Source organism: Scyliorhinus canicula, chromosome 3 (genome assembly GCF_902713615.1).
Source record: "Scyliorhinus canicula chromosome 3, sScyCan1.1, whole genome shotgun sequence".
Lineage (NCBI taxonomy): Eukaryota > Metazoa > Chordata > Chondrichthyes > Carcharhiniformes > Scyliorhinidae > Scyliorhinus > Scyliorhinus canicula.
The window spans coordinates 110,569,068-110,590,634 of record NC_052148.1 but is presented as its reverse complement, the minus strand read 5'-3'; the positions used below and the strand labels follow the sequence as shown (position 1 = coordinate 110,590,634).

General features: G+C 46.9%; 1 protein-coding gene across 3 annotated transcripts in view; it reads right to left on the bottom strand.

Moving 5' to 3' along the window:
- The window catches only part of mtus1b (microtubule associated tumor suppressor 1b), a 221,160-nt gene that overhangs the window by 21,637 nt on the left and 177,956 nt on the right, over positions 1-21,567 (bottom strand). For all 3 annotated transcript variants that reach the window (XM_038791093.1, XM_038791094.1, XM_038791092.1), the window contains exons 9-11: positions 4,401-4,615; positions 337-442; positions 117-190 (exon numbers count right to left, since the gene is read on the bottom strand). In XM_038791093.1, the coding sequence (XP_038647021.1) occupies positions 117-190; positions 337-442; positions 4,401-4,615 (395 nt within the window). The remainder of the gene's footprint in view (positions 1-116; positions 191-336; positions 443-4,400; positions 4,616-21,567) is intronic.

Genomic DNA, 21,567 nt, shown 5'->3' with positions numbered 1-21,567 from the left:
TACTTAACCATTCATTTCAGATGTTTGATAGTACTATTATTTATGCAACGTAACTGCTGTAGCTACACAGTGGAATTGATTCTAGGTGATGAATTTTTGCAGCAAATTAGACTAACCTGCAAGAGTGATTGTCTTTCTTTAAAGCTCTCTTCAAGTGTCTTCTGCTCCAGTTCATGTGATCTGACAAGTTCTACATTGAACAAAAAAGTCTATTTTCTGTGATCAATCACTTGAAAATCTGGAATGCATTGTATTGCAGGCGACACATTTGTCAGTTGTTACAAAACATTCAAGTTTATCAGCAAAATGATATATGTGCTGTTCAGCACTGATTACCTGCCAGAGACTGTTGATATTCATTCTGAAGACATTCTAGGTTCTTTGAATGAGTTGCACTGAGCTCCAGTTTAAGGGTTTCATGTGTAGAGGTTAAGCCTTCAATCTAAATACAAGAGAGACATGAATCTTGCAACAGCTGAAATTAATTCTGGTACCTTGTAATGTGGAAACAGGTGGCTGCCATTCAACCAATTGGACCTGCTCCAACAGCAAGGCTTACTTTGCATCATAAATAAAATAAATTAAATCTAGAGCGGCAAGGTGGTGTAGTGGTTAGCACTGCTGTCTCATGGTGCCAAGGACCTGGGTTCGATCCCGGTCCTGGGTCACTGTACATGTGGAGTTTACAAATTCTCCCTGTGTCCGCGTGGATCTCACCCCCACAACCAAAAAAAGATGTGCAGCGTAGGTGGATTGGCCAGGCTAAATTGCCCCTTGATAAGAAAAAATAAATAATTGGATACTCAAAATTTAAGAAATGAAATCTGAACTAAAGACAAAAAATTATTTCATCCCCAGCATCTGGACATTCGGATTTAAAAAAAGTCGAGCATCACAAATTTCATCTTTTTGTATCGAGATTACCTCATTATTTTACAGTAACAGATTCGCTTTGGTGGTGTTTAATCACTCAACTCATTGAAAATCATTCTTATGGTTGGAATATACCTTTCACAGGCCAACATTGTTTGTTTTAGCACATGATCTAAGAATTGTACAGGAAGTGATTTCATACACCGGCCACTAAAATAACATGCACGCCACTTACATTTTCTCCTGTTGGAAGGCGAACCAAAAGCACTTGGAACAAAGCAGCAAGAATCTATGGAATTCCCTGCCCAGTGAAGCAGTTGAGGCTCCTTCATTAAATGTTTTCAAGATAAAGATAGATAGTTTTTTGACGAACAAAGGAATAAAGGGTTATGGTATTCAGGCGGGAAAGTGGAACTGAGCCCACAAAAGATTAGCCATGATCTTCTGGAATGGCGGAGCAGGCTCGAAAAGCCAGGTGGCCTACACCTGCGCCGAGTTCTATGTTCTTATAACAAGGTCAAGCCAACAACTGGTTATTTGACATGGCGCAGTCTCCAGCGGGAGTGAACAATTTCCCAAGCACCTAATTATGAAAAAAAACAGAGCTGTCGGTCTCAAACAGGATTCCAAGATAAGGTTTCAAGGTGTCCACCGAATTACTTGACTTTGTAAGCAGGACAAAGATGAACAATTTAAAAAGGACTAAATTAAGAGCCTCTTTCAAAATAATCTCTCCACACCATTCTTCCAGGTGTGGATTGGACAGTTTTCAATTTATTGAACCCAGAGAAGTGAATTGGTCAGAGTGCCCATTACAGAGAGGGATGACTTAAAATATTTATGACTAGCCTTTAAGGGAGAGCTAGATAGATTGGGGTGAATGTTATCAAGGGTAGGCAGGAATGTGGGGTTGAGGGTACAATTAGATCAGCAATTATCTACTTGAATGACAGCGCAGGCTTGGGGGATCAAGTGGCTAACTCCTGCTCCCAAAGGGCGATATGTATATTTCCAGCTACAATTTTATTATTCACAACTTCAATAATCTAAGGCGCCAAGGAATACCGGCATCTCTAATTAGAGCTCAATTCACAATGGAGACCATAAATTAATTTGTATCTTAAGGAAGATCTGACAAACAGAGGCTTTCAGGTTGCTGGTTTATAGTTCGGGGGAAAAACCTTTTCATGCTGAATCTAGCGGCAACGGAAAATATCAAAAAATCTTTTCTACAAATTCAGCTCAGACATGTAAAATCCAGTAACATTGGGATGAGTGTTGCAATCAGGTGCAGTTTGCAGTAATAGTATTTTCATATTTACTTTATAACTATTAAGACCATTAAAAGCCAGATCACACCTTAAGGAGCAGAATAAGAAGTTCTAATGCTGGTGTGGCATTGTCAGCTTCTTAGTTTCATTCGTTTTTCTGGATAGCAATGGCAAATACAATAGTTTGAGAAAAATGAGAAGTTCTAAATTAAATTCATCACACTTTGAAGTATGCATTATTAGACAAGGTAGAATTAGTTTGAAACTTCTGCCTGTTGAACCTGTTGCGGAAATAAATGGATCAGTGCTAAGATCAGAGCCTTGGTATTCCTGTCAATGTCAATTTCACAGCACCAAGAAAGTTGCCAACAAGAACCTGGCAATCTCTAATGGTGTGGATTTCACCTTGCCAATGTTAACCTCACTACAGCATCAGAATTTGGAATCCTGCTGTCCAACAGTGCTGTCATCAAGGCATAGTGGATTGGCTGACTGGCAGAAGGCCAGTGAGGATAAATGGGTCTTTTTCAGGATGGCAGCCGGTGACCAGTGGTTTACCTCACGGGTCGGTGCTGGGACCACAACTTTTCACAATACACATTAATGATCCTGAGGAAGGAACTGAAGGCACGGTTGTTAAGTTTGTAGATGATACAAAGATCTGTAGAGGGACAGGTGGTATTGAGGAAGCAGGCAGGCGGCAGAAAGACTTGGACAGGCTAGGAGAGTGGGCAAAGAAGTGGCAGATGGAATACAAAAAAATGTGAGGTCATGCACTTCGGAAGGAGAAATGGAGGCATAGACTATTTTCTAAATGGGAAGATGCTTTGGGAGTCCTTGTTTACGATTCTCTTAAGGTTAACATGCAGGTTGAAAATGAAATGAAAATGAAAATCGCTTATTGTCACGAGTAGGCTTCAATGAAGTTACTGTGAAAAGCCCCTAGTCGCCACATTCCGGCGCCTGTCCGGGAGGCTGGTACGGGAATCGAACCGTGCTGCTGGCCAGCGATTTAGCCTTGTGAGCTAAACCAGCCAGTCGGCAGTTAGGAAGGCAAATGTAATGTTAGCATTCATGTCAAGAGGGTTAGAATACAAGACCAGGGATGTACTTCTGAGGCTATGTAAGGCTCTGGTCAGACCCCATTTGGATTATTGAGAGCAGTTTTGGGCCCCGTATCTAAGGAAGAATGTGCTGGCCTTGGAAAGGGTCCAGAGGAGGTTCACAAGAATGATGCCTGGAATGAAGAGCTTGTCGTATGAGGAACGGTTGAGGACTCTGGGTCTGTACTCGTTGGAGTTTAGAAGGATGAGGGAGGATCTTATTGAAACTTACAGGACAATGCGTGGCCTAGATAGAGTGGACCTGGAGTGGATGTGTCCACTTGTAGGAAAAACTAGTAGAGGACACAATCTCAGACAATAGGGCAGATCCTTTAAAACAGAGATGAGGAGGAATTTCTTCAGCCAGAGGGTGGTGAATCTGTGGAACTCTTTGCTGCAGAAGGCTGCAGAGGCCAAATCACTCAGTGTCTTTAAAACAAAGATAAATAAGTTTTTGATCAATAAGGGGATCAGGGGTTACAGGCAGGAGAATGGGGATGAGAAAAATATCAGCCATGATTAAATGGCGGAGCAGACTCGATGGGCCGAGTGGCCTAATTTTGCTGCTATGTCTTATGGTCTGAGCTAAGCAGAAGAATCATATCGAAAAATTCTACAACCCAGAGTGTGAAAGACACCAATCATCCTTCCATTTTTAAAATTATTATACAGACAATGGAATAAAGATTGGAACATGCACATATGGTTGAGAAGCTGAAGTACCAAAAATAGAAAATTTAGATTCTAGAATTGTTTTAATCATCGAGATTCGACATTCTAAAAATATAATTTGTGAGAGCCAGAGAGACTGTGCAGTATTATGACTCGATCTGTTACAAAAGACCCCAGTTATTTCACATTCAAAGTAAAACTTCGGGGCTTAAAAAGTGGAAGGCCAGATCAAACCAAATGATTTTTAAGATTTCTATCTGCGGGGTCTTCGACAGCACGCCATGCAAGGAACACAGAACGAATGTCAGCAATTTTGGATTTGTGTGCTTACCTGCAGATATGGAGGTCAGAAGCTTGTCAGTTTTACACTTATTATAGCGAATGCGGAGTTTCCCTAGCATTACTACTAACCACAACATCTAGAAGGAAGAGGAGAAGGCAGTGGCATGGAGCAAGAACTTGTTCACCTAAAGTAACAGACCTCCTTTTGCAGCTGTGCCTGTAGCTTTTTGACATTATTGTTGAAGTTTTGCTGTAGATGCTCTTTCTCTGCAGTGAAGAGCTCCTCGAGTCTTTTTTGTAACCCTTCAAGTTCAGTCTGGTGTTCTTCAGATAGCTTTTCAATTACTCCTTCGTATTTGTTTCGTAGTTCCTCTCGGTTCTTTTCCAACTGAACAAAGGTCACATTCCTCGACTCTGACAAGAGCAGAAGTGATAATAGTGTGACAGTGAGATAATGAGATCAACATCACAAAACTGTTTTGTTTAATTTACATTGAAATGATAGTGCAAACTACTTATGAATTCATTTGGTAGAGGAGGAACTGGTGTACAAATCATCGGTTGCAATCTATATGTCTTAGAAAAGATTTTGCATTTGGCTTCAATTGATCTTGTAAACATTTGAAACATTGAGCCAAAATTATTTTTGCAGCAACAACTCCATAACTGAACTTGGAATCCTTCAGCCTTGCTACAGAATTTCGTTTTGCTATACAGGATTAAGAATTAAAACTGATGGTTGGCTCCACAACTCAGCTGGCATGAATCCAACTAACATTATACAGTGCAAGCATCCATCTTACCAACCAGCAGAGTTAAAAAAACACCAGAATCCATTACTTGGAAAATGTACACAGCTCTTAAAGGCTTTGCATTCCCTCTCACATTCAAGCAGGTTAATTGGCAGCATGTGATGTAATGTGACTGCACAAAGTACAACAACAAAAATATTTTCTCCAGGTGCTGTACAGGTGAAAATAATTAGTACCCTATACACATTTACACCCACAGAAGCATTACACAAACAAACTTAGAGCCAGACTAGGAGTGCTTCAGAATTACTAAAACAGATGTATTTTCTTCAGTGGAAAGAAAGCATAAACGGTGAAATAGAAGCTAAAGGATCTCGGCTCATAAATGAAATAATTTTGTCAGCCAGCATTACATTATTTCCATGACAAAAGTTCAATTAAGCAATAACTAAAAAAAAAAACAAGTACCACCATTCAGGCAAACCTATAAGTACCATTAAAGGAGCCTAAAATGGTACTTAAGGATTCACGTGCCCGGCCAGAGTAGGTTGATTTCCCAAAATTCTGATGCAATCCCAACATTGCTTGTCTTTGTGGATCATTTCTGTTCCTTTGACCTAGTCTGTCTCAACCACCACTCCAGCACTGATGTTACAATCCAGATGCAAAAAAATTGACTTTTACCAATTGTGAATACAAGAAACTTATACACGCACAATTATAGCCAAGACAAAAGGTAGACAGCTTTTTCGATACCAAGGGAATTGAGGGGGAAATGGCGATAACATGGAGGAAATTGAGGGAAATGGTGATAAAGCTGAAGGTGGATTTCAGGTAGACCAACCTTGACCTGGTTACATTCTGAGCAGGCTCAAAAAAGGGCCAAATGGCCTACTCTGCTCCTTTAGGACTTAACAGCAGTCTGCTGGCGATTCTCTTGACCCCTAAAAACTAACAATCAATTTCCTCCCTAATAGCTTTTTCACAATAGGTGATCAAGTTTATACAGTAGAACCATCAAGCCACACCGGTAGTCACCAATAGTCAGAACCACTTGGCTCCAGAATTCATCACAAAATGAATGATAATGAGATAACAACGTAAATGCAGCTTTTGACCAAGGCAATACCAACGAGTCCTGGCGGAACAGAAATGGCAAAAAATTCAATCACTGGGTTTCAGACACAAGATGGTTGAAGTTTTATTAACATTCATCACAACTCCATGAAGTAGTTGGAGCTCCTCAAGTCAACGTTGCTGACCTAATTTCAATTACATCAATTATCTTCTCTCTATTAGTGGGGCTGCAAATGTTAACTGGATTATTGCAGCATTCGGCTGCACTCATCTATTAATGAAGCAGCTCAAGTTCATCTACAACATTATGAACAGTAAATTATTAAAACAGATGCATTTTTGGTTAGAATAAAATCTCAAAATGGATTGTTCTCCAAATAACAACCATTTTAAGTGTGAGCAATTTACCCGCACTTCATCAGCTCACTACAGCCAACTATTGTTCCCAATTTACATTCAAATTTGGACAGAGTGAATTTACAACAAAGAATTGGCTAGATGTTTTGGACAGCAGAAAATTCTATACAGTGATATTTTATTCAAAGAGACAACATCAAGAGAGGCCTCCATTCAAACGAGCTTGGTTAGACTGCATCTGGAGTACTCTGTACGGTTTGGACCCCTTACTTCAGAAAGGATATTATTGCCGTAGAGGGTGTGAAATGAAGGTTCACCAGACTTGTTACAGAGATGGCAGGACTGTCGTCGAAGAGTGATTGGGCAAAATATGAGGTGTGATCTAACTGAAACCTACAAAATTCTTAAAAGGAATGGACAGTGTTTCCCTTGGCTGGGAAATCCAAAAGCAAGGGGGGGTACAAATTTCCAAATAAGGAGGATAACACTTAAAACTATGAGGAGAAATGTATTTACACAGAGGGTCACGAATTATTGGAATTGAGCTGTTGGGAGTTCATTGTGTATATTTAAAATCAGCATTGACAGATTTCTGATTAACAGTAATGTAAAGGGTTACGGGGATAATGGTGTAAAAGGCATTGAAGTGTCCGATCAGCCACGATTTTTAGAAATGGCAGAGCAGATTTGGCAGAAATGGCAGATTTAGAAATGACTAGAAAAATGACCTACTCCTATTCCCACGTTCAGCCCTTCCAGACTAATGTTGGCAAGTTGCAACAAGATATCACATACCAAAGGATAGCATTTAAGATAACAGGAGGCTACATTGGCGTTTGTTAATCCCACCAGTCCACTAATTGCGTCAATAGGAAACAATTTATGTTAAACTACAAACAATCACATCTATCAGTGTTCAGAAAGTGCACCTGAACACTATGGTAGGAAGCAAAGGCAACATGGTGGCACAGTGGATAGCACTGCTGGCTCACAGGTCCAGATACCCGGGTTAATTTCCGACCTCGGGTGACAGAGTGGAGGTTACACATTCTGCCTCTGACTCTGTGGATTTCCTTCAGGTGCCCCGGTTTCCTCCCACAGACCAAAGATGTGCTGGTTAGGTAGATTGGCTTTGCTAAAATTGTCCCGACGTGGGGTTTCGGGGATAGGGTGGGGGATTTGGCCTGGGTGCTCTTTCGGAAGGTCATTGCAGACTCGATGGGCCGAATAGCCTCTTTCTGCACTGTAGGGATTATATGGTTCAAAGACATTTCTAGGACACCTACTAAATGGAGTCTGAAAGGGAGTCAATAATTCAGGATTGGGTTGTAATTTTACATGTGAAAGTACAATCAAAAAAAGGAAGGAGAAAGCAGTACATGCAAAGTACCTCTCCCCATGAATTGTTTTAGTTGGTCTGATACTCCGAATACTGCCACTTCCGACCCTCACCCACAGCCTTGGACATCGCCTCGAAGAAGGCTGTCCAGAACCTGACAAGTCTGGGGCATGCCCAGAACATGTGTGTGTAGTTAGCTAGGCATTCCTGGCACCATTCACATTTGTCCTCCACCTCTTCCACCTCCAGGAAGAACCTTCTCATTCAGGTTCTATTTAGGTGTGCTCTGTGCACCACTTACAGTTGAAATGGCTTGTGCATGTTGGCCCTGTTCAGTGCTTCGCTCCAGGGACCCCACCCCATCCCGAATTCTTCCAGCCATTTGTCCCCACGTCTCGTCCAACAGGGAGCATGCTTCCTCTAACTGTCATACATACAGGTCCCCAGAATTTGCCCACCTAAGTTGCCCGCATCCAACAGCTCCTCGATCATTGAATATCTCAGGGTCCGTGGGTATGATGTTGTCTCCTTGTGGAGGAACTTTTTGATTTGTAAATGTCATAGTTCACTCAAATTGTGCAGTTGCAACCTTTCCATCCGTTCCTCTAACATCACTAATCTGTCATCTGTGTAGAAGGACCTAACGGTCAGTGTCCTCCATTCTGTCTCCACTTCTTAAAGGTGGCGTCCATCATGGCTGATGCAAACCTGTGGTTGCTGCAGATGGGGACCATGGTGGGCAGGTCGGTCAGACTGAATTGCTGTCTCAGTTGGTTCAGGGTCCAGAGTGTGGCTACTACCACTGTGCTTGTTGAGCGTTCGGCTGCTGGGGATGGAGTGCTTTTGTGGCGAAAGCTTGGAAGACTTGGGGATATAGATCGGTATGGATCTGAACAGGAAGAAGAACCTGGGCAGCACGTTCATCTTGATCATCTGCACCCTCCGTGTTGGGAGAGTGCAAGTGTGTCCCATCTCTGCAGGTCCTTTTTAAACTTCCCCCGCCAGACTAGTCAGGTTCCATTTGTGGATCCGTGTCCAGTCGGGACAATTTGGATCCTAGGTAGCAGAATTTTCTTTGGGCTTGTTTGAATGGCACCTCCTCAGCTCTATCCCTCTTCCTTTTTGGGTTCACCGGGAGGATTTCACTCTTTGCTCAGGTTGCGTTTGTAGCCAGAGAAGTCCCCAAAAGTTCATTGACTTCAGAAAGCAAAGTACTGTACACACCCCAGTCAGCATCAATGGGCCCCGAGGGAGAGATGGTTAGTAGTTTCAAATTCCTCAGGGTACACATCTCCAAAAATCTGTTGTGTTCCACCCATGTCGATGCTATCACCAAGAAAGCACAACAGCGCCAATACTTCCACAGGAAACTAAGGATATTTGGCATGTCCACATTAACTCTTACCAACCTTTACAGATATGACTTCAGGTGGCAGCAATGCGGAGCTAAGCCGCACGTTCGGCAGCTCCCGCTTTCGTAGGACTTTGGGCTCTTTAAAGGGCCCCAAACGGCGCTGATTCGACGGTTCCCGGTGTGTAAAGGGGTCTGGAGCAATACCCCCCGGGTTTTATGGTGCGGACCCGGAGTGGGGCGAGGAAAAAATTGGCAGCAGCTCCCCTGGAAAAGCAGGGAAAGATGGACAAAATGGCGGTCGGTGGAACCCCCGAGGAGTGGAGGCACTGGGCGGAGGAGCAACAGGCGGCCCTGCTGCGCTACTTTACGGAGCTGAAAGTGGAGCTGCTGGACTCTTTGAAAGTTACTACAAGTAAGCTGCTGGAGACCCAGACAACCCAGGGTGCAGAGATCCGTGATTTGCAGCAGCAGGCCTCTGAGTGCAAGGATGAGGTCTCGGCCCTCATGAGGAAGGTGGAGATGCACGAGGCGCTCCACAAAAACTGGCAAGATCGTTTTGAGGAGATGGAGTTTCGGTCAAGGAGGAAGAACTTGGGGATCCTGGGCCTCGCAGAGGGGCTGGAGTGGTCAGACCTGCCGGCTTATGTGGCCGTGATGCTGAACTCGCTGGCGGGGGCAGGATCTTTCCATCTGCCCCTGGAGCTGGAGGGGGCCCACAGAGTACTGGCCAGGAGACCTAGGACGAATGAACCCCCGCGGGCAGTGCTGGTGCGGTTCCATCGGTTCAGTGACCGGGAGTGTGTTCTGTGATGGGCCAAGGTGGTGAGGAGCAGCAAGTGGGAGAATTCGGTAGCGCGCATCTACCAGGACTGGAGTGCGGAGGTGGCCAAGCGGAGGGCCGGGTTTAACCGGACGAAGGCGGTGCTCCACAGCAGGCAGGTGAAATTCGGCATGCTGCCGCCTGAGCGCTTATGGGTCACCTACAAGGACCGGCATCACTATTTTGAGTCCCCGGAGGAGGCGTGGCCTTTGTGCAGGCTGAAAAGTTGGACTCAAACTAGGGTTTGGGGGACAGTGGGGGTTTTTTGTATCACTGTTTATGCAGTTGCTGGCTATTCTGTTTGTTTCTTTCCTGCTTTCGGATGATGTTGGTTATGGTTTTGTGTTTTAAGGGGGGTGTTGGGGTCTGTGGTTGTTCTTTTTTGTTTGTACAGGGTTGGTGGATAGGTTGAGACTGCTATTTGGGAGCTGCGTTGAGGGGGTGGGGCAGTGGGAAAGCGCGGGCTTTCCTCTGGTTTCCCGCGCTGCGGGACGAGGGGGGTGGGGATGGAGGCAAGGTGCGTGGATATCAGTTCCGTTTTCCCGCGCTGGAGCGGTGCCAAGGAGCTGCTGCCCGGGGGGGGGGGGGGGTCGGAGTTAGGGCGGGAGCTGCCGGGGTCAGCAGAAGTCAGCTGGCTCACGGGAGTACTATGGAGGGAGCGTCGCGGCTAGGAGGGGTCCTAGCCTTTTGGGGGGGGGGGGATACCGGGTTGCTGCTGGATTGGCCAGGGAGGAGCTGGTGCGGGTCGGGGGGTTCGGGGTGAGGTTCTATCGCCGTGGGAAACGGGCCGAGTGGGGGGTGCTGGCCAGGGGCGAGCAGTCGATGGGCTATGGCTAGTCGACGGGGGAGGGGGGGCGGGGTGCTCCCTGATCCGGCTGATCACGTGGAACGTGAGGGGGTTGAATGGGCCGGTTAAGCGGGCCCGGGTGTTTCCGCATCTGAAGGGGCTGAAGGCGGACGTGGCCATGCTTCAGGAGACCCACCTGAAGGTGGCGGACCAGGTTAGTCTGAGGAAGGGGTGGGTGGGGCAAGTTTTCCATTCAGGGCTCGACTCGAAGAAGCGGGGGGGGGGGTTGCCGATCCTGGTGGGGAAGAGGGTGGCGTTTGAGGCGTCTGAGGTGGTGGCAGATATGTGATGGTGAGCGGTAAGCTGCAGGGGGAGAGGGTGGTGTTGGTAAATGTATATGCCCCAAATTGGGATGATGCTGGTTTCATGAGGCGTATATTGGGCCGCATTCCTGACCTGGAAGCGTGGGGCCTGATCATTGGGGGGGGGGGGGGGGCACATTAACACGGTGCTGGATCCCCCACTGGATCGTTCTAGTTCTAGGACAGGCAGGAGGCCGGCGGCGGCCAAGGTGTTGAGGGGGTTTATGGACCAGATGGGAGGGGTGGATCCCTGGAGGTTTGGGAGGCCGAGCGCTCGGGAGTACTCTTTTTTTCTCCCACGTGCACAGGGTTTATTCCCGTATTGATTTTTTTGTCCCGAGTAGGGGGCTGGTCCCGAGGGTGGAGGATGCCAAATATTCGGCTATAGCGATTTCGGACCATGCTCCGCATTGGGTGGATCTGGTGATGGGGGAGGTGCGGGACCAGCGCCCGCTTTGGCGTCTGGACGTGGGATTGTTGGCTGATGAGGTGTGCAGGAGGGTCCGGGGATGTATTGAGAGGTACCTCGAGGCCAATGATACTGGGGAGGTCCGGGTGGGGATGGTGTGGGAGCTGATTTCCATCTGAGCCCATTGGGGGGGGGGGGGGGGGGGGGGGGGGGGAGGAGACGGGAAAGAGGAGGGAGAGACTGGTGGGGGAGCTGCTGAGTGTAGATAGGTGGTGTGCGGAGGCCCCGGAAGAGGGATTGCTGGGGGAGCGGCGTAGCCTGCAGGCCAAGTTTGATTTATTGATCCCCAGAAAGGCGGAGACACAGTGGAGGATGGCGCAGGGAGCGGTCTACGAATATGGAGAGAAGGCGAGCAGGATGCTGGCGCATCAGCTTCGCAAGCGGGACGCTGCTAGGGAGATTGGTGGAGTAAAGGATAGGGGTGGGAATGTGGTGCGGAAGGGGGTAGAGGTCAATGGGGTCTTTAGGGACTTCTACAGGGGACTGTACCGGTGGTGGTGGTGGTGGGGGTGGGGGGGGTGGGGGGGGAGAAGAAATGGAGAGCTTTTTGAACGGGCTGTGATTTCCAGGGGTGCAGGAGTAGCGGGTGGAGGGACTGGGGGCACCGATCGTGTTGGAGGAGCTGGTTAGAGGGATTGGCCACATGCAGTCGGGGAAGGCACCGGGACCGGATGGGTTCCAGGTTGAATTTTATAAAAAAATATGCGGACCTATTGGGCCCCCTATTGGTTCGGACCTTTAACGAGGCATGGGAGGGGGGAGTTTTGCCCCCGACGATGTCATGGGCGCTGATTTCCCTGATCCTGAAGCGAGATAAGGACCCCTTGCAGTGTGGATCATGTAGGCCAATTTCACTGTTTAATGTGGACGCCAAGTTGCTGGCGAAGATCTTGGCCACTAGAATAGAGGACTGTGTGGCAGGGGTGATACATGAAGATCAGACGGGTTTTGTGAAGGGTAGGCAGCTGAACACTAACGTGCAAAGGCTGCTAAATGTGATAATGATGCCTGCGGCAGAAGGAGAGGCGGAAATTGTGGTAGCATTGGATGCGGAGAAGCCTTTGATAGGGTTGAGTGGGGGTACTTTTGGGAGGTGTTAGAGAGGTTCGGGTTTGGGGAGGAGTTTATTAAATGGGCGAGGTTGCTGTACGAGGCCCCGATGGCGAGTGTAACGACAAATGGGAGAATGTCAGAGTACTTCAGGCTCCACCGTGGGATGAGACAGGGGTGCCCCCTGTCCCCCTTGCTTTTTGCGCTGGCAACTGAGCCTCTGGCCATGGCGCTCAGGGAGTCGGGGAGGTGGAGGGGTCTGGTGCGGGGTGGGGAGGAGCACCGAGTGTCGCTTTATGCAGATGACTTGCTGCTGTATGTAGCAGACCCGGTGGGGGGAATGCCGGAGGTGATGGAGATTCTTGCTGAGTTTGGGAGTTTCTCGGGCTACAAGTTGAACCTGGGCAATAGCAAGCTGTTTGTTGTACACCCGGGAGATCAGGAGGAGGGGATTGGTAGGCTCCCGCTAAAAAGGGCAGTGAGGGGTTTTAGGTACCTGGGGGTTCAGGTGGCTAGGAGTTGGGGGACTTTGCATAAGCTTAATTTTACTAGGTTGGTGGAGTAGATGGAGGAGGAGTTTAAGAGGTGGGACATGCTGCTGCTGTCGTTGGCGGGTAGAGTACAGTCCGTTAAAATGACGGTGCTCCCGAGGTTTTTGTTTCAGTGCCTCCCCATTTTCATTCTGAGGGCCTTTTTTAGGAGGGTGAACAGCAGCATCACGGGATTTGTTTGGGCGCATGGGATTCCGAGGGTGGGGAGGGTCTTTTTGGAGCGGGGCAGGGATATAGGGGGGCTGGCGCTGCACAACCTCTCTGGGTACTATTGGGCGGCTAATGTCTCGATGGTACGGAAGTGGGTAATGGATGGGGAGGGGGCAGCATGGAAACGGATAGAGATGGCGTCCTGTGGAGGCACGAGCCTGAAGGCACTGGTAACGGCGCCGCTGCTGCTCCGTCCAACAAGGTATACTACGAGCCCGGTGGTGGCGGCTACCCTCAAGATTTGGGGGCAGTGGAGGCAACACAGGGGGGGAAGTGGGGGGCTCGGTGGAGGCCCCGCTGCGGGGGAACCACCGGTTTGTCCCAGGGAACATTGATGGCGGGTTCCTGGGGTGGCACAGAGCGGGCATAAGGAAGTTGGGAGACCTGTTCATTGACGGGAGGTTTGTGAGCCTGGGTGAGCTGGAGGAGATGTTTGAGCTCCCCCGGGGAATATGTTCAGGTACCTTCAGGTTAAGGCGTTTGCTAGGCGGCAGGTGGAGGGGTTCCCTTTGCTGCCCCTGCGGGGGGTAAGGGATAGGGTGCTTTCGGGGGTGTGGGTCGGGGATGGGAAGGTGTCTGACATCTACCAGGTAATGCAGGAGGTGGGGGAGGCGTCGGTAGAGGAGCTGAAGGCTAAGTGGGAGGTGGAGCTGGGGGAGCAGATTGAGGAGGGGACATGGGCGAACGCCCTGGAGAGGGTGAACTCCTCCTCTTCATGTGCGAGGCTTAGCCTCATCCAGTTCAAGGTACTGCACAGGGCCCATATGTCCGGGTCGAGAATGAGCAGGTTTGGGGGGGGGGGGGGGGGGGGGGGGGGGGGAAAGAGGACAGGTGCATTAGGTGTTCGGGGAGCCCAGCGAACCATGCCCATATGTTTTGGGCATGCCCGGCACTGGGGGAATTCTGGCAGGGGGTGGCGAGGACGGTGTCGAGGGTGGTAGGGTCCAGGGTCAAGCCAGGCTGGGGACTCGCGATATTTGGGGTTGGGGTCGAGCCAGGACTGCAGGAGGCGAAAGAGGCCGGTGTTTTGGCCTTTGCGTCCCTAGTAGCCCAGCGGAGGATCTTGTTGCAATGGAAAGATGCGAGACCCCCAAGCGTGGAGACCTGGATCAATGACATGGCGGGATTCATTAAGCTGGAGAAGGTCAAATTTGCCGAGGGGGTTGGTACAAGGGTTCTTTAGGCAGTGGCAGCCTTTCCTCGACTTTCTGGCTCAACGATAGGGAACTGCAGCAGCAGCAACCCGGGGGGGGGGGGTTTCAGGGGGGCATTGTTTATGTTAATTTAATTTATTGTTAATTTATTTTGTTGTTTATTGGGTTTGGGGGGGGTGGGGGTATTCGTTATATGCATTATTACGGTGACGGGGGTGTTTATTATTGTTATTATTATTGTTCTGTTGTTATACATTTTTCTAAAATTTCAATAAAAATTATTTTTTTTAAAAAACCTTTACAGATATACCATAGAAAGCATCCAATTTGGCTGCATCACAGCCTGGTATGGCAACTGCTCGGCTCAAGACCATAAGAAACTTCAGAGAGGCATGAACACAGTCCAGCCCATCACATGAACCTGCCTCCCATCCATTTACTCCATCTACACCTCCTGCCTGGGGTAAGCAGACAACATAATCAAAGATCCCTCCCACCCAGCTTACTCACTTTTCCAACTTTCTCCATCAGGCAGGAGATACAAAAGTCCACACACACACACACACACACACACACAGCTTCTTCCCCGTTGATACCAGACTCCTAAACGACTCTCTTCTGGACTGACCTCATTAACACTACACCTCTGCATGCTTCATCCGATGCCAGTGTTATGTAGTTACATTTTGTACCTTGTGTTGCCCTAGTATGTATTTTCTTTTATTTTATTTTCATGTACTTTATGATCTGTTGAGCTGCTCGCAGAAAAATACTTTTCACTGGTACACATGACAATAAACAAAATCCAATCCAAACTCTTTCAGGAACTCCATGATCTCTTCCATGCTGCCTTGTGGGTCCAAGAATTAGAGAAGCAGATAATCTGCACAGAGTGAAACTCTGTGCTCTCTGTCCCCTCTCTGGATCCCCTTCCCAATTTTTTGCCAATCTGAGGGCCATCACCAGTGGCTCAAATGCCCGGGCAAATAGAAACAGGGACAGCGGGCATCCCTGCCTTATGCAGCTGGAAGTATTTAGAGCTGGTGGTGTTGATTCGTACACTTGCCACGAGGACGTTATACAGGGGTTTCACCCAGGAGGTGAACCCTGTTCCCAGCCTAAACTGCTCTATTGCCTCAATGAGGTACTTCCACTGGACTCTGTCAAAAGCCTTTTCTGCGTCTCAGGAGATGATCACCCTGTGTGTTCTCTCCCCGGATGGGGCCATTATCACGTTTAGCAGCCCTAGATGTTCATTGTTAGCTGTCGACCCTTGACAAAGCCCATCTGGTCATGTGACCACTTCTGGTACACAATTCTCCAGATGCCAGGCCAGGAATGTTGCCAATGTTTTCACGTCTGCATTGAGCAGTGAGATGGTCTGTAATGACCACATTTAGTCGAGTCTTCGTCTTTCTTGGGCATCAGCGAGCTTGTGGCTTGTGCTAGCATTGGAGGCAGGGTGTCCCTTGCTAGCAAGTCTGCAAACATCCCACGCAAATGCAGTCCCGCGCTGCTACAAATCTTTTGCAGAAGTCTGACGGGCATCTGTCTGGACCCAGCACCTTCCCCGCCTGCATGGAGTGATACTCTCTATGATTTCTCCCAGTTCTAGTGGTGCTTCCAGCCCCCTCCACCTATTTTCCCCACAAGTAGCATGTCGAGTCCATAGAGGAATTTTTATTTTTTTTATTTCCTTCTCATGCTGGTAGGTATAACAACAAAGTAACAGTCCAAGTCCCTGCTGGGACCATCCAGAGATGCCGGCCCCACTCTGGGTTGGCTTTTATCTTGGGAAATCAACAAGCCCGCTGTTGGGCCTTTGTCGCTCAGTGGGGGAACTTGTACTCCATGTGTCCCACAGGTAGATCCATCGGGTCAGTGGGTCTCGAGGGTGTTTTAACAGCACTCCTCTGTAGAAGCAACCGTAGTATGATTGGATTCAGTTTGAGGGAAAGAGGAGTGGCCTGAGATCATTTTTGAAAACTTAAATAATTGCAATCATGAGGGCATAAAAGCTGAATGAAGTGAATTGGCCAATGATGTTAAGGGACAGGTCAATAAAAATGCACAGATCAGATGCATTCCAACAAACAAGTGCAAAGGACATATACTATTTTAGTTAACCACGGATTGTGTATCAAACCTAAAGAAAAAGCATATTATTGCTCAAAGACAGGTGTAAAGATTGGACAAAATATAAGGGATGATTAAGAATGGAAAAATTGAGAAAAACAGAGCCAGAAATATAAAAATAGGTGTGTATAAATATTTTTTAAAGAAACAAGTTAACAGAGTGAGCGTCAGTACTTAGAAAGTGAGCCTTGAGAATTGATAATGGAAAACAAAGAGATGACAGATGAATTGAACAGGAATTTTGCAATCTTTGCTATAGAGGATGCAAGTAACATCCCAGAAGCAGCTATAAATCAGGAAATAGAAGGGAGGGAGGAACAAGAAAATTAGTCACCAGTAGTGGGTACTGAGTAAATTGCTGGACTTGCAGGCTGCCAAGAGTCCAGGTCCTGATGGACTCAATCTGTGGGTCTTGAGACAGTTGTGCATTGGTTTCAATTTTTCAAAATTTGCTGGATTCAGGGAAATTTAGCAAATGTAACTCCATTATTCAAAAAGGGAGTCAAAGCAGGAAACTACTCATCTGGTTTAACATCTATGACAGGAAAAATGTCAGAAGCTATTCAAGTAGTTACAGCAGAACACTCAAGTTAATCCGGCAGAGTCAACACGTTTTGGAAAAGACATCATGATAACCAACATATTTGGAGTTCTTTAAGGAAATAACATGTGCTGTGAATAAAGGGAGACTGGTGAATGTCTTGTACTTAGATCTCCAGAAAGCAAATTGCCTCAAAGGTTATTGCAGAAAATAAAAGGGCACGGTATAGGGGGTAACACACTGGGCATGGATAGAAGTTGGTTGGCTAACAGGAGCAGAAGTAGGCAAATCAGCCATTCGAGCCTGCTCTACCATTCAATGAGATCATGGTTGATTTCTTCCTGGTCTCAATTCCACCCCCTCACCTGTTTCCCATATCCCTTGAATTAATTTTATTAAATCAGAAATACATTTATCTCCTTCTTGAAACCATGATGTAAGAGATGCCGGAGTTGGACCGGGATGAGCACAGTAAGAAGTCTTACAACACCAGGTTAAAGTCCAACAGGTTTGTGTCAAATCACTAGCTTTCGGAGCACAGCTCCTTCTTCAGGTGAATGAAAAGGAGGGTTCCAGAAACATACACATATATAGACACATATATAGACACAGACAAAGTCAAAGATGCAAGACGACACTTTGAATGCCAGTCTTTGCAGGTAATGAAGTCTACAGGTCCAAACAGAGCAACTGGAGAGAGGGATAATCACAGGTTAAAGAGGTGTGAATGGTCTCAAGCCAGGACAGTTGGTAGGATTTTGCAAGCCCAGGCCAGATTGGGTGTGTGCGTGTGTGTGTGTGCGCGTGACAATGTAATGCAACATGAATCCAAGGTCCGGTTGAGGCCGTACTCATGTGTGCGGAACTTGGCTATAAGTTTCTGCTCTGCGATTCTGCATTGTGGAATGAGTAGTTCCTCCTTATTTCAGTTCTAAATCTACTGCTTCTCAACCTATAACCTCTTGTTCTAGATTGTCCTACAAGGGGAAATGTTTACTTTACCAATGCCTTTCACTATTTTATATGCATCAATCAGATCCCCGCTCATCCTTCTAAACTCCAGTGAGCACAAGCCCAAGCGGTTTAATCTATCATAAGTCAAACCTTGCATCCCTGGGGTGAAACTCCTCGGACCTGCCTCCAATGCCACCACATCCTTCCTCAAATAAGGAGATCATACTGGACACATACTCCAGATATGATCTCACCAACACCCTATACAATTGAAACAATACTTCTCTACTTTTATACCACAGCCCTTCTGCAAAAGACGCCAACATTCTATTTGCCTTTATAATTACATGCTGTACCTGCATACCGACGTACTGTGATTCATGAATAAAGACACCCAGATTCCTCTGCCCAGACGCATTTTGAATCTGCTTTCCATTCAGATAATAATTTCCCTTTTTATTTTTTTCGACCAAAATGGATAACCTCACTTATCTGAATGAAACTCAACCTGCCAAATTTTGGCCCAATCTCCTAGACCATCTATATCCATCTGAAACATTTTCATCTCCTCTTCCCTACCCGCTTTCCCATATATTTTAGTATCATCCGCATATTTTGCTATGTTACACTGTTCCTACTTGCAGATCATTTATATAGATTGTAAACAGTTGAGGTCCAAGCACTGATCCCTGCGGCACCCCACTGCAGTTCGCCAGCTAGCAAAGGCCCCATTTATCCCAACCCTCTGCTTTCTGTCAGTCAGCCTATCCTCAATCTAATAGTAGACGGTGGGCATAAATGGGTCCTTTTCAGATTGGCAAGATGTAATGAGTGGTGTGCCATAGGCATCTCTGCTGTGACTTCAACTGTTTATAATTTATATAAATGACTTGGATGAAGGGATAGTTGCTAAATTTGCCGATAGGTAGGAAAGTATGCTGTGAAGAGGACAAAAGGAGCTTACAAAAATATAGGTACGCTAAGTGAGGGGGCAAATACCTGGCAAATGGAGCATAATGTAGGAAAATTTAAATTGTCCACTTTGGCAGAAATAAAAATGATCTAAATAGTAAAATACTGCAGAGCTCTGGGGTGCAGAGGGATCTGGGTGTCCCAGTGCATGAATTACAAATGTTAGTATGTAGGTATAGCAATTAGGAAGGTATCGTTTATTGCAAAGCAAATGGAATACAAAGAAAGGGAGGTTATGCTACAGCGCACAACTGGGATCACATTTGAAGTGCTGTGTACAATATTGGTCTCCTTATTTAAGGATGGATGGAAATGCATTGGAAGTAGTCTTTTTGTATCCTCGATAGTGAAGATTGCAAAATTCCTGTTCAAATTATCTGTCATCTCCTTGTTTTCCATCAATTCTCAAAGCTCACTTTCCAAGTAGCAATGCTCACTTTGTTAATTTGTTTCTTTTTAAAATATTTATAGAAACTCTTGCTATCTATTTTTATATCTTAAATGGGAAGAGGAGAGAAGATTTACCAGACTAAGACCTGGATGGGTGGGTTGTCTTACAAAGAATGGTTGGACAGGCTAGGCATGTATCCACCTGAAATCAAGGCATGGCATGTATCCACCGGAAATCCGAGGAGCAATTCGCCAAGGTTCCTTGGGCAGCACCTTCTAAACACATGACCTCTACCACCTAGAAGGACAAGAGCAGCAGACACACGAGAACCCCACCACGTGCAAGTTCCCCCCCCCCCCCCCCCCAAGTCACTCACCATCTTGACTTGGGAAATATATCACTGTTCCTTCACTGTCCCTGGGACAAAATCCTGGAGCTCCCCAACAGCACTGTGGGTGTACCTCCATCTCCGGGACTGCAGCGGTTCAAGAAGGCAACTCATCACTTTTTGTAAAGCAACGAGGGATGGGCAATAAATGCTGGCCTAACCAGCATTGCTCACACCCTGTAAATTATTTTTTTTAAATTTAAAAAAAAGAGGCGACTTGATTGAAACATACAATATCCTGAAGGATCTGACACTGTGCATGGAGAGGCTGTTTCCTTTCCTGGCCAAATCCGAAAATAGGGGGGCACTGTTTAAAAATAAGGGATTGTCCATTTAAAACAGATGATGCAAATTTTGCTCTGAGGGTGATCTTCATGAAGATGGCGGTGGGAGCAGTTTTTGAATATTAAGGCAGAGGTGCATAGATTGTAGGTAAGCAAGGGGGTGGTAGGTTATCGGGGTAGACAGGTTGCAGATGAGATTAGCCACATTCGTATTAAACATCAGAGTAGGCTCAAGGGACTAAATGGCCTCCTGCTGCTCCTATGTTCCATCTTAAAAAGCTCAATGCATAATATATAAACTCAATCACAGGCAACCACAATAAACATAAATAGGAGCAGCTAGACATAAATAGAATGGCTCTGCCATTCAATAAAATAATGTTTGATCTAATATGACCTCAACTCCACTTTCAAGAAAAGATATTTCATTCCAAACGTATTCAACATAAAATCACAACCATCCAACAGACTATACAGTTTGTACATTTTTCCCTCCCATTTACTCCCCATTGACCCCTCAATTCACCCTGAAGAAATCAATGAATGACTTCCATCTCCAGGTGAACTCCTCCTCTGACCCCTGGAAGGCAAACTTGACCTTCTCCAAAAGCAGGAACTCTGCCACGTCACTCACCCATACCCCTGTCTTTGGTGGACCGAGTCCTGCCAGTACAAGATCCGCCTTGGGCTTTCAGGGAGGCAAAGGCCAATACGTCAGCCTCTCTCCCCACCGGAACACCTGGATCTTCCAACACACTGAATATCGCCACTTCTGGACTCGGGGCTGCTTCCGCACCCAGAATCTCAGGCATCACATCAGAGAACCCCCGCCAGAACCCCCTCAACCTCTAACACACCCAGAACATGTGGACACGATTCGCGCCGACCCCAAATACACCTATCCTCCACCCTGCAAAGCGGCTCATCATCGCTACTGTCATGTGTGCCCTATGCACCATCTTAAACTGAACGAGGCTTAACTTTGCACATGTCAAGGATGCGTTCACTCTCCACAGGGATGCTCCCCCCCCCCCCCCCTCCAACGTATCCTCCCATTTACGCTTAACCTCTTTGACCAGAGTGCCCTCCCTTACCATCAACTCTATACATGTCCGACTCTACCACCCCCAATGTCATCCTCCGCTAACAACACCGGAAGCCCCTGGAAGGACGGCACCTCTCTCCTCACAAAATCCCTCCCCTGCAGGTATCTAAAACCATTCCCTTTGAGCAGCTCATAAGTTTCCTCCAATTCCTCCAAACCAGCTAACTTGCCCCCTATAAACAAGTCCCTAAAGTACTCTATCCCCATCTGCCGCCTGCCCTGGAACCTCGCATCCTGCCCCACCAGCGCAAACCTGTGATCACTGCATATCAGTGGCCATAGCGACGTGCCCTCTAGTCTCCTGCCTGCACTA